Source organism: Chiloscyllium plagiosum, unplaced genomic scaffold, assembly GCF_037043375.1.
Source record: "Chiloscyllium plagiosum isolate Xiang-an unplaced genomic scaffold, Cpla_swu_hap1 HiC_scaffold_9, whole genome shotgun sequence".
NCBI lineage: Eukaryota > Metazoa > Chordata > Chondrichthyes > Orectolobiformes > Hemiscylliidae > Chiloscyllium > Chiloscyllium plagiosum.
Genome location: NW_028270147.1, coordinates 95,281,468 through 95,294,511, shown reverse-complemented (window position 1 = coordinate 95,294,511; position 13,044 = coordinate 95,281,468). Strand labels below are relative to the sequence as shown.

At 45.5% G+C, this 13,044-nt stretch overlaps 1 protein-coding gene across 2 annotated transcripts in view; it reads left to right on the top strand.

Moving 5' to 3' along the window:
- The window catches only part of LOC122554615 (retinoic acid receptor RXR-gamma-A-like), a 147,937-nt gene extending 135,820 nt beyond the window's left edge, over window positions 1–12,117 (top strand). For both annotated transcript variants that reach the window (XM_043699926.2, XM_043699925.2), the window contains exons 7-10: window positions 462–594; window positions 1,702–1,793; window positions 3,950–4,055; window positions 6,306–12,117. In XM_043699926.2, the coding sequence (XP_043555861.1) occupies window positions 462–594; window positions 1,702–1,793; window positions 3,950–4,055; window positions 6,306–6,453 (479 nt within the window). In that variant the 3' untranslated portion in view covers window positions 6,454–12,117. The remainder of the gene's footprint in view (window positions 1–461; window positions 595–1,701; window positions 1,794–3,949; window positions 4,056–6,305) is intronic.
- The last annotated feature ends 927 nt before the right edge of the window (window positions 12,118–13,044 follow it).

The following is a 13,044-nucleotide window of genomic DNA, read 5'->3' as shown; positions in this document are numbered from 1 at the left end:
GGGGTTAAATAGGTGGGTAGAGTGTGTGATGGGGAGAGTGTACTTGGGTTGGGATGGGGATTAAATGGGTGGGTGGGTTTGTGATAGTGAAGAGTGTACATGGGGTGGGGAAGGGGGTTAAATGGGTGGGTGGTGTGTGATATGGGAGAGTGTACATGGGGTGGGGAAGGGGTTAAATGGGTGGGTGGGTAGAGAGTGTGATAGGGGAGAGTGTACATGGGGTGGGAATGGGGATTAATTAGGTGGGTGGGTGTGTGATAGGGGAGAGTGTACATGGGGTGGGGAAGGGGATTAAATGGGTGGGTGGGTGTGTGATAGGGGAGAGTGTACATGGGGTGGGGAAGGGGATTAAATGGGTGGGTAGAGTTGGGAGAAATGGACCTCAATGTGGGCTGCGACGAAATAGGAGATGGTCTGATCCTGGCGGATTGGTGGGATTACTCGTGTTTTCTCTCGTGCAGGCTGGAACGAGCTACTCATTGCTTCATTCTCACATCGATCGATCTCAGTGAAGGACGGCATCCTCCTGGCCACAGGACTGCACGTTCATCGGAGCAGTGCTCACAGTGCGGGTGTGGGCTCTATATTCGACAGGTACAGAATATTTGGTCACTGTCTGGTATGGCCTTCTCTCTGGATCTGCATACACCTTCCACCATCTTCACACACTGCCCCCAGCAAACCCCCCCACTCTGTCTGCCTGCCTTGTGGGCACCTCTTCGTGCTGTTGGCAGGCCACAGACTCCAGACTTCCCCCAGAAGGCTCAGCAGGCAATGTAACCAGTAAAGGTCTCGCTGTCAACTCTGTACCCTGACATTACTATCACCCACCCAGGAAGAGGTCAATGGAATGTTCCACAGGATGTGGCAGGGCATATTTTAATAAAACTTACAGATGTGTTAAGTGTGACTTTGATCGCTTTCTTGTCCAGGAGTTTTGTGATCTGCTCTTCCTCTGCTGTTGTCCCACTTTGTAAAGCGTGGTTATTAACTGTTGCATCAGTTACTTGAATCAATGGGTCTTTCTATGTTCATAACTATAATGGCAGAAACCACCACCCCCTCCCCCTTTAGTGATGTCCTCCACTGATGTAACACAGAATGTGTTGTATGCGTTGGAGGTTCCTCTGTATTCTCACTGGGGATCTCTACTTCCATACTTATCTAGACCCAGTGGGTTATGGGCCTCCCCTCGCCAATAACTCAACAGAGTGCATACCCAATCCTGTAATGGCACGCATCTCTGCAGCTCCCCCTCCCCAGTTTACAAATCTGTACATTTATATAGTGGACAGGGAGGTGGAAAGCAGTGCTCCCTGCACCAAACAGCAGCCAGTAGCTACCCCAGCGAGTCGGGACATTGGTGGGGAACGGAGGGAATTCCAGCGTTTTAGAGCAGGGATTCCCAGACTGTGTTCGTGATGGGGTCCTAAGACAAGGTTTGAGACAGGATGGTGAGCTGTAAGTGCTGCAGTGCAGTTGGGACTGAGGGCTCACAGCCGTGATGTCTTTCGAAATCCTTCTGGTCTGTTTTCCATTGGTGAGCGTGATCCAGTGGACAGCTGTTCCTGGCTCGCTCACTGCTCCAGGTGGTGCGTGAGGACATTCGAATGGGGTGATGCTGGAGTGAAAGCAGCTGAAGGCAGCACCGCAGTGTGACGTGAGATGCTAACTGCTTTTCCTTTCTGTCTGCCCTGACAGAGTTCTGACGGAATTAGTCTCAAAAATGAAAGATATGCAAATGGACAAGACTGAGTTGGGGTGTCTGAGAGCCATTGTTCTCTTCAATCCAGGTACTTCTTGCACTGTGACTATGCTATGTGGCCGTGGGATGAATATTCCCAAGAGTTGACGGATGGTGGGGGTAGGTGAGAAAGAGAAACCTGGTTTGCTCCAGACTTGCCTGAACGAACACGATGTGATACAAGCTCTGTGGCAATTATGACCTCCTGTCACTGGGGGTCCCACTGAAACACTGCTCTCAACAGGCAGTGCAAACACCTCATTAACACTCAGTATGTCATTACCACCTCAGGAACAGGATTAGGAAACTGGAACAGGTCCCTGACAACAGCTCAAACTGAACAGTGAACTGATTGAACTCTGTACACTCCCTGTAAAACTACACTAGGATATTTGTGGAAACATTTTAATTTAACGTGAGTAGTGGTCAATATTCATTGAGATTATGCATTCAGTAAGTGAATGCCAAGTGAATTATTTATACAATAAGAATAAATTGGAAGGGGTTTTGGCTGATTGGAATTCAATAAAATGGGAGCAAAAAGTAAAGGTTTTAATCCTTGGATTGTACTACATGATGGGATTGCATTTTAGGAGAGTTATTCACCAGATTTCTGTTCATTGGTAGTTGTGTTGTTACAATGCCAGCTGATGTTATTCTTGGACAAGTCAAATCGCAGACTGAAATATCGTTTGATAGAACATTTTTATATTAAACAAGGTGGTTTTTCATTGAAACAATAGTAAGTTTAAATAACAATAAAGTAAGTTCAGGGATGTGCAGGTTTGGTGCATTAGTAAATGTTGAGTGATAGTGTTAAGGGATAGGTTTGGTTGGGATACTCTTCAGAGGGTTTGGTGTGGAGTTGTTGGGTTGAAGGGCCTGTTTCCACACTGTAGGAATTCTATTCTATTCTATTCTAAAATAAGCCAAACCATTTACAATATAAAGGTTTAGAAACACCCAGTAAAATAAAGTCCCATTATTCCCAAAGGTTCTCTTTTACAGTATTCACACCAGAAAGAATTCCCTTCTCTTTTGTATCTATTGGGAATAATTCAGCTGTGGCATCAGTTCTCTCTCTCGTGAATCTGATTGCCTTTTCCTGGACTGTCTTGCAACGGAGTGTAGACTTACTCAGCTTGTCAGGTTTATAATCCAATACTCCTGGTCTGGAATGTTCAAACTAACCAGCTTAGTGGAGCGAACTTATTTCTTAACAAATCTAAACCACCACATTTCATCACAAGCAAATGGAACCTATGCCAAAACTTCTGCAAAACTGACTGAGATGCAAAAACATTTTTCCAAGCTGTGGATGTTTCCCCTAAATTAGAGTCATAGAGTCGTACAGGATGGAAACAGACCCTTCGGTCCAACTCGTCCATGCCAACCAGATATCCTAAATTAATCTAGTCCAATTTGCCAGCACCTGACCCATATCCCTCCAAACCCTTCCTATTCATATACCCACCCAGATGCCTTTTAAATGTTGCAATTGTACCAGCCTCCACCACTTCCTCTGGCAGCTCATTCCATACACATACCACCCTCTGAGTGAAAAAATTGCCCTTTAGATCCCTTTTATATCTTTCCCCTCTCACCCTAAACCTATACCCTCTAGTTTTGGACTCCCCCACCCCAAAGAAAAGACCTTGTCTATTTATCTTATCCATGCCCCTCATGATTTTATAAACCTCTACAAGGTCACCCCTCAGCCTCCGACGCTCCAGGGAAAACAGCCCCAGCCTGTTCAGCCTCTTCCTATAGCTCAGATCCTCCAACCCTGGCAACATCCTTGTAAATCTTTTCTGAATTCTTTCAAGCTTCACAACATCCTTCCGATAGGAAGGAGATCAGAATCTTCTATCTAAAAATCTAATGCTCTGCACTGTTTACTTCTCTCCCAATGTGAACAAGTTCCCACCAACCTCCATAAACTGTCTCCCTCAGATTTTTCAAAAGTAAATCATCATGACTATTAATGTTACTTGTTAAACCCCTACAGACACACAGGCCAAAACCCAGATGTTACTAGATTAAAATCTGAACTCAAATAAATGATATTAAAATGTATGTAAATCACCCACCTTGTGTCACAATATGAAGGTTTTGATTTTTTTCAGGCAAAATACATTGCAAGCACCAGTATTTTGACTATATGGTTAATGCTCCTAAAGTGAATATCTTCAATATGCTGTTTAGATGCAAAAGGTTTATCAAACCCAGGAGAAGTGGAATCTCTGAGAGAAAAGGTTTATGCATCACTAGAAGCTTTTACAAAGCATAAATATCCTGACCAGCCTGGCCGGTAAGGAACTGTGTGTGTGCATTTGTGTATAAATGTGTGTCTGTTTGTACATGTGTGGGTGTATGTCTGTTTGTATGTATGTGTGGATGTGTGTCTGTTTGTTTGGGTGTATGTGTCTGTGTGTGTACCTATGTGTGTATGTCAGTATGTACATTTGTGGGGGAGGGGTATCTGTTTGTACGTGTGTGGGTGCGTGTGCCTGTCTGTCTGTAGATGTGTACGTGAATACCTGTCTCTAAGTGTGTGTATCTGTGTGTGTGTGTGTGTGTGTGGGGGGGGGGGGGGTGGTTTGGAGGTTGTTTGGGGGGGGAGAGAAATTGTATGTATATGTACCTGACTTTAGGGAAACACATTGGTGTGGGTCTAGAGTCAAATGTTGGTGAGATAGGCAAAAATGGCAGGTTTCCCTCCCTGAAAAGTGTGTGTGTGGGTGTGTGTGTGTGAGTGAGTTTCGTGTGTATGTACCTATCTGTAGGGATGTGCATGTGTATGTATTTACCTGTTTGAACGTGTGTTTGTATATGTGTACCTGTGTGTGTGTGTGTGTGTATGGACCTGTCTGTATGTGTGTGTGTACCTGTCTAATTTTATCAGTGTGTACCTGTCTGTTTGTAGGGGGAGCGTTGTGTGTCTGTAGGTAAATGCATGTGTATTCTTGATGTTTTATTTGTTGATGCTGTGTGGATATCTAGATTGGTCAACATTTATTGCCCATGCCGATTTGCCAAAGAGGCCAGTTAGAAGGAAAACACATTGCTGTGGGTCTGGGTTAAACACCCTCATATCGGAAAGCCTGTCTGTCTCTGTCTTGACTATGCTGTTAAAAAGCACACAACACCAGGTTATAGTACAACCTGTTGGGACTGTAACCTGGTGTTGTGTGATTTTTAGCTTTGTCCACCCCAGTCCAACACCGGCATCTCCACATCTTGAATATACTGAACGATGGAGCAAGTGTAACTCTCTGGGGTGGAGAACTGCAAAGATTTGCAAGCCTCTGAGTGAAGGAATCTCATCAATCCTGGATAGCCTTCTCCCATGGTAGAGTCTTTCTTTGAGGCCGAAGGGCCTTTTTCAGAGCTGGAGATCTCTATGACTGGAAGATGGCAGATTCCTTATTCTGAGCCTGTGCCCCTAGTTCTCGGTTCACCACTGAAGGAGGCATTTCCTTGGCATCTTCAAAACCTTTTGATTACAGCAAACGTTTTATTAGCGGGCAGCTATGGGACGAGGAGAATGCCAGTTGATCAAATAGGTTCACCTACTCAATCAGAGCACACACTAAGTAATAGAAATGTAATGCAGGGAGTGTACTGCGATCCTGTACTTACAGCATAAATCACTGAAATAATAATGCAACCCTGCCTGAAATAAAACTTAGTGGCAGAGAGCCTTCTCACTCGCACCCTCAACTGACTTCTCTGAGATTGCGATGATACAGTAAACTTGGTGTTATTTGAGGTATGTAATTTTTGCGGGTTTGTTGAGACTGCTTGTTCATTAAGGTGCCGGTTTAGATTAAATTCCCTACAGTGTGGGAACAGGTGCTTTGGCCCAACAAGTCCACACCGACCTTCCAACGTTTAACCCACACAGACCCATTCCCCTACCCTATATTTACCCCTGACTAATGTACCTAACACTACGGGCAATTTAGCATGGCCAATTCAACTGACCTGCACATCTTTGGATTGTGGGAGGAAACTGGAGCACCCGGAGGAAACCCACACAGTCATGGGGAGAATGTGCAAACTCCACACAGACAGTCACTTGAGGCAGGAATCAAACCCAGGTCCCTGGCGCTGTGAGGCAGCAGTGCTAACCACTGAGCCACTGTGCCGGTTAAAACCGTGCTGCATTTCGTTCGTCATCCTTCTCAGCAGTACAGAACAACCTCGATTTTCCCAACGTCAATCAGCCGAATTTCGGATTATCCGGACAAGGTCTCAAGGTCACCGTTAAAACCTCTATCCGTCATCCGAACAAAATACTCCCTGCCCGTCTAGTTTGGATAATCGAGATAGTTCTATAGTCGCAACATGTTACATTGAAAGTGGAATGATTTGAATTGTCTTTATTAGTGTACAGCAGACCCATGCTTGAGGTAAAGAGAAAACTCCCCCAAAGTGACAAGCGTAGGGAATCGTGTGCCTGGCCCTCTAGCTCCCCCTGGCTGCCAGCTTGGGTGGGTGTAACCGTCTGTATGGGAGGATTACTGATGTGGAGCTTTCCCTGCCCCTCTCTCCCCAGGTTTGCGAAGCTGCTCCTACGACTCCCGGCCCTTCGATCGATCGGGCTCAAGTGTCTCGAGCACCTCTTCTTCTTCAAGTTGATTGGAGACACCCCCATCGACACCTTCCTCATGGAAATGCTGGAGGCCCCTCACCAAATGACATGATTGAAAGACCCCCGAGCGCCCTTACACGTCAAATCTGTAAATACTTTCGCTAATTGTGTGAATAGAATTAATGCGTCGTCTGTCTTAACTTGTAAAACGACACATATTTTGTATCTTGAACAAGCACAGTACAGCAATTATTTGTTAGTTTGTACAGGGAATTTTGAAAGAGAGACACATCGGAAGAATTTTAGATCAAAGTTCTATTCAGTGAAGAATAAATCAGGTTTATAAATCAGGATCCAGAACATCTCTCACACTCTCCATCTTCATCTCCAATCGCTCACTGCCTATTATTGCTGCGGTGCTTCTCAACAGGGACGGTTATCTGAATGGGTGCCCCTGTTACAGAGCCCTTGGTGTGCACAACTGGAAAGCAGGGAGAGCACACTCAGCGATTGCCTCCCTTATGCTCCTGACAGACAGGCACGCATTCAGAATAGCTGAACAGCAGGCTGATCCTACTGTGTAAAACCTGTTTTAAAGGAAAGTGCCCCCCTTTATCAAATCTTAAAGTGGCCTTCAAGCATGAGTAGTACTTATAGAGTCATAGAGATGTACAGCATGGAAACAGACCCTTCGGTCCAACCCGTCCATGCCGACCAGATATCCCAACCCAATCTAGTCCCACCTGCCAGCACCCGGCCCATATCTCTCCAAACCCTTCCTATTCATATACCCCTCCAAATGCCTCTTAAATGTTGCAATTGTACCAGCCTCCACCACTTCCTTTCGCAGCTCATTCCATACACGTACCACTCTCTGCGTGAAAAAGTTGCCCCATAAGTCCCTTTTATATCTTTCCCCTCTCACCCTAAACCTATTCCCTCTAGTTCTGGACTCCCCAACTCCAGGGAAAAGACTTTGCCTATTTACCCTATCCATGCCCCTCATAATTTTGTAAACCTCTATAACGTCACCCCTCAGCCTTTGACGCTCCAGGGAAAACAGCCCCAGCCTGTTCAGCCTCTCCCTATAGCTCAAATCCTCCAATACATATAAAGCACGTAGGTCTGACTATTGCAGAGAAACATGACGAAGCTTATTGTTGAAGATTTTCACCTTGTATTAATCAGGACCAAACACAAGAATACCAAATCTGAAAGAGAACAGCAATTTAGACTCCATGAGAAGACGGTGCTGATGGGTTGTCAGTTGGGCTGTGGCACAACAATGCTTCTACCATTCAGAGTCCACTTGACAATGGGTCAAAACCCTCTCCTCATGTAGTTTAAATGGCTTTTCCCTTTGGGATTTGATATTCTTTCAGTTCTGTCCTGATGGATGGATAAATAAGCTTTATCAGCATCCGTCTATTCTTTTAGCGATAGTCCAGTTCTGTGCTACCAAGTGACTCTTGGTTTGACTGTGCGCATTCCACCTGATACTGTGACAAATGGACTCAAATTCAACTTGTCTCACTCTCTGGCAAATGACAGGCCTGGTTTCAGGTTTGAGGATCAATATTTTGACCATTCCTCCAAATTTTACATTTCACTATTAGAGTAAGCGTGGTCCCCATTCTCCTCCATATGTGCAACACGGTCCAGTGGTACAGGCCAACACAGATAAGAGTGAAGTGATGCTTTCACACAGCAGGTTACTAAAGCTAATGACGCAAAGGTTCAGTTCAAAGGCAATTTGAAAAAAAGATTCGAAGGGCTGGGATTAAAAGGAGATGGGCAAAGAGCCAGAGAGTGGGATTAGAATAGACAGCTCAAGGAGATAAGAGCTGAAAATGCGTTGCTGGAAAAGCGCAGCAGGTCAGGCAGCATCCAAGGAGCAGGAGAATCGACGTTTCGGGCATGAGCCCTTCTTCAGCTCAAGGAGATAACCCCAGCACAATAGATGGAAAACCATTTTATTCAATTATGGGGATATTGGTGTTGCTGGCAAGGTAGGCATTTATTGTCCATCCTTCGTTGCCCCCAAGGTGCTAATGATACAACTCATGTCTTGCTAAAACACTTCAGGGGCATTTGAGAGTCAAACACGCTGGCGAGGACTGGAGCAGATTTCCTTCCCTCAAAGATATTTGTGAACTGCTCACATTTTTACGACAATCCCTCATGCTTCAAGGCCACTTTTACTGATAATGACCATTATTAATCCCAGATTTCCTTTTCAAACGGAATTCAAATTTGCAAGATGCCAAGTTGGGATTTGAACTCGGTTTCTCTGGACTATCAATGTATTTCCCATTGTTGGTAAATAGAAGTGTCGAAGTAAACGCTAAGCTGTTTGAAATGCACTAAAAGAAAAAGCCGAATTGTAGCTTCAAATTGTTCGGAATGATATTTTCATTTGCACTCTCTAAGACTCATCATATGTTTATGCGAATCATGGGATTTTATTTTAAGCTTTGCTGTCTTATTTCCTATTCAACCATCTGAGATCCACACTCTGCCTAAAGTTCAGTCACTCACGCCCACTGTATTGGCTCCGATGTGTACAGCTGCATATCCAGATGTAGCATCCTTCCAGCTAATACCTGTAACTGGCACCGTCTGCTGCACTCTGCCCCAGTTCCCCTCCTCTTCCCCCCCCCCCGGGTCATTGGTCATTTTATTGGCCCTGTACCCCACCACACAGCCCAATACACTCAGAAACTCTCACACTGTGCCCCCCCCGCCCTCACTCCTGACCCTCACCCTTTTTAGAAATGTTATTCAAGCCTACCTTGTGGACTGGAATCTCCTTTATCATCCTCTTCCTCCTCCTCTTCCCTATTGCCTCTTGCCCAACTCTGAGGGGCTCTGGCAGTTTAACTGGGCAGTACTGTACAACTGCAGCTCCTTGGTGTTTTGCTGAGACCCCCCCTGCCATTTGCATGCAATGGTATTTACAAGGTGAGCTACCCTGCCACAGCCAGTACAGCCACACCTGATTTCCCCCGTCCCTCCCAGTGTTCCTGCATGCACACCATTCCAGCTTGGATTGTGAGCAGGGTTGGGAACGCTTCAGGGACCTCAGTAGTTCCCTTTCCAGAAACTGAGGGGAACAGATTAGCAACGGCAGGTGACCACAGGCACCGGGTGAGGAGGAGGTGAAAGAGAGAGGTTTGGTAGTGCAGGTACATGACTCTGTCTGGGGTGAATGCACAGGTAGAAAACTCAGTATAGTATCGATGTTGATTTTTATGACAGAGAGTGGGGCACATGGGAGAAAATGATGTGTCAGTTGTACGGTGTATCAGTCAAATCCCATCTGAAATGCTCCAATGTGTTGCAGGCACTGTACCTCAGGTTTTTTTAAAAATTCATTCATAGGACAAGGCTAGGCTAGCATTTATTCCCCATCGCTAATTGCCCTGAGGGTAGTTAAGAGTGGGTCTGGAGTCAGCCAGGTAAGGATAGCTGTTCCCTTCCTTTCCCTTCCCTAAAGGGCATTAAGTGAACCAGATGGGCTTTTTCCCAACAATTCCAGATTTTTATTGAATTCAAATTCCACCATCTGCTGTGGCAGGACTTGAAACCAGAACGTTACCTAGCTCTCTGGGTTAACAGTCCACTGATAATTCCACTAGGCCATCACTTCCCTTATGTAAGCAACGACAGAATTATATCAAGGCGTGATGACACATTGTATGGTTTGTTTTTCCTTGCACCTCGTGTGTTGAGTGTTTGCACAGAGAGGAATGTTCAAAAGGACTGGGTACGCAGTTCAGATAAATGGGAGCTATCTCTTCTGACAGGAGTCCAGAAGAAGGGGGCAGTACGAGAACCTCCCGTTGAGAGCGAGGTCATTCAAGGGTGATGCCGGGAGGAACCTTTGATTTTACACAGAGGGCAGTGCAATTCTGGGACAGTCCACCTTGAAAGCTGGTGATTCTCTGGTTCAGTTCGCATTTTCAAACAGTTATCAGGTCAGAATGATTGCGGATCAAAGGCAGGCAGATGAACTAGAGCCCCTGTCACTTGTGGTGGGGTGGCAGAGCCAGAGACCCGGGTTCAGTTCCCACCTCAGGCAACTGTCTGTGTGGAGTTTGCACATTCTTCCCCGTGTCTGCGTGGGTTTCCTCCGGGTGCTCCGGTTTCCTCCCACAGTCCAAAAATGTGCAGGTTAGGTGAATTGACCATGCTAAATTGCCCATAGTGTTAGGTGAAGGGGTAAATGTAGGAGAATGGGTCTGGGTGGGTTGCTCTTCGGAGGGTTGGTGTGGGCTTGTTGGGCCGAAGGGCCTGTTTCTACACTGTAAGTAATCTAATCTTAATGACGATGCAGGCTTTAAAAGGCTTTCTCGATCAGTCCGTTTTGACTCCATTTTATTACCAGGGATACTAAACCCAAGTTTATTTTAAAGAGAAGTGGGTTGAGACCTGATTTAGAGTTAGAATGCCGTAGTTCATAGCGAGAGCAGATAAGTTTAGAAATGGTCACAGCGAAATGAAGTTCAGTTATAATTCCAGTGAATGAAGTCAGTGATATTATTGGGGATCAGCTGTACTGGCCTGTCTGCCTGGTTTCTCAGTGTAATAACTTCTGGAGGAGTCAGTGAAGTGGGATTGATTCAATGTGCATCTCCATCCAGTGTCAGGGGCCTCCTGTGTATCCCGGTCCTCCCCCAGCCTCCATATCATGGTGTTCCTCAGTTGCGGGCTCTCAGCTCGAGCATCAGCAGCCCCTCCGATCCCTCCCGTCCAAGTGGCCTTTCCTCCCGACCTGAGCTCAGGCAGCAGGCCTATTCAACCACAGGAAACCTCGTTCACCCACTGCGAACAAAACTCTAACTTTGGTGCCCCGTTACCTTCTTGGAGGCTGCCGGTTTTGACCGGGTACAGCTCCTGATCACACAGCACCTGTACATTCACAATCGACTGACTGCAGCAGCAGTACAGGGGGAGGGGGTCACTCCACACCTACACATCAACATTTATTTTTTAGTAATTGTGCTATTGCTCTTTAAACTACATTGACTGTATATTATATATATATATATATAAAATAATGTATACATATATAGTGTCTAGTTTAATTCCCAGTAATTCTTTTAGAGAATATTTCTCCACAGAGAACTTACTGCACCAGTTCCAAGAATGATGTGTAATGTTGGGTCTTACTTTGGAATCATCTGTTATTAGCAGCTACTCAGAATTTTATTGTTTAAGAAATAAACTATGCACTGTATATGTGTGTATATACATATATATCGTATGCATATATAGACACATGCAAGTGTGTATATATATATATATATATATATAGATAGAGAGAGGGAGAGAGAAGGGACTCAGCAGTCAGTAGAGACACTTGTTCAGTACAGCACAGGTACGGATAGTGGAGTCCGGTCAGCTCCACACCATTCACTGCCTTTAGAAACTTGCCCAGTGTTTACTGTATTGTCATTGTGCAGGTCATCACAATAAAATGCACTCACACACACACACACACACACACCTTCTCAGCTGAACAAATGTTTATATTTTTGTACTGTACAAATCAGAGATAAAGCTGCAAGTGAGCTCTAAGACTCACTGTCCGTCAACAGGGTCACCACAACCTTCTGTCTCGCAAAGTGCCCATTTGGAGGAGTGTGTTCTGTCGCTGTTTGTCTTTGAACTGTTCTGCAGCACCTTTTGGTATAACCCTCCTTTAGCAATGAGAGAAAGTGTTAACTCTTCAGTCTGTAACTGTTTTCTCTGTAAATACACGGTTTCAATTCTGGCTCAGTGGTGTGCTGTGTAATTGTACAGTTTTCCTGGTTCACTGTCGGGGGTTCCTTGCTGAGTTACTGGGGGTGGAATTCCATAGAATTGTGCAGCACAGCTTTTTGGCCATTTCAGTGTCGTGTCAAACCCCTTGGGGCGCCACTTCATTTTCTTTCCCCTTCGTGTTAATCTCTCTCGCCCCTCAAATACGTCTTGCCGTGGGCAAGTCCCACATTCTCGCCACGCTGGGGTTGAGAAGTTTCCTCTGAGTTCTTCATTGGTTTATTTGTGTCTGTCTGTTAGTTACAGTATTCGGGTTTGAATGACTCCTGAGGATCAGTTACTGCATGCAGACAGTGACTGCTTACTCAGCAGAGCAAGAGCTGCTCACTAACTACAGATCACGCTTGTCCAACATTTATTTCTGCAGGTTGGAGCTGCGCTTCAATCTGGTGATCATCGGGGTGGTAAACAATGTGCAACACGGTTAAGCTGGATTTTCAGGAAAACATTCCAAAGTAATAACTCCAATTTGAGTAACTAACACAATTGGCAATTCAAAAGTATCAAGCAACAGAACTTGGCTTAAAAATCAGAGCTAGGGCACCAGGTTTTGTGTCAAGTCAAGTGCCAAAGTCTTACCAGACTCCCACTAGAGAGAAACAGCAGGTTGTGATTTAACCTGAGAGTCATCTCCGGCAAAGAGCGGGGTTGAGAAAGAGAGTCCTCCAATGGTGAGCTCAGCCAGTGATGGGAATCGAACTCACATTGTGGCATCACTCTGCTTCACAAACCAGCCATCCGAACTAAACTGACCCCCAGCACTGGGTTTAACACTGATTGCACTCTGCCTTTGGTTGAACACTCTGAGGTGGTAGATGGGTGGGAAGGTGTGGAGAAAGAGAGGTGGTAGGTGTATCCTAGTCACGTCATCCCTCCCATC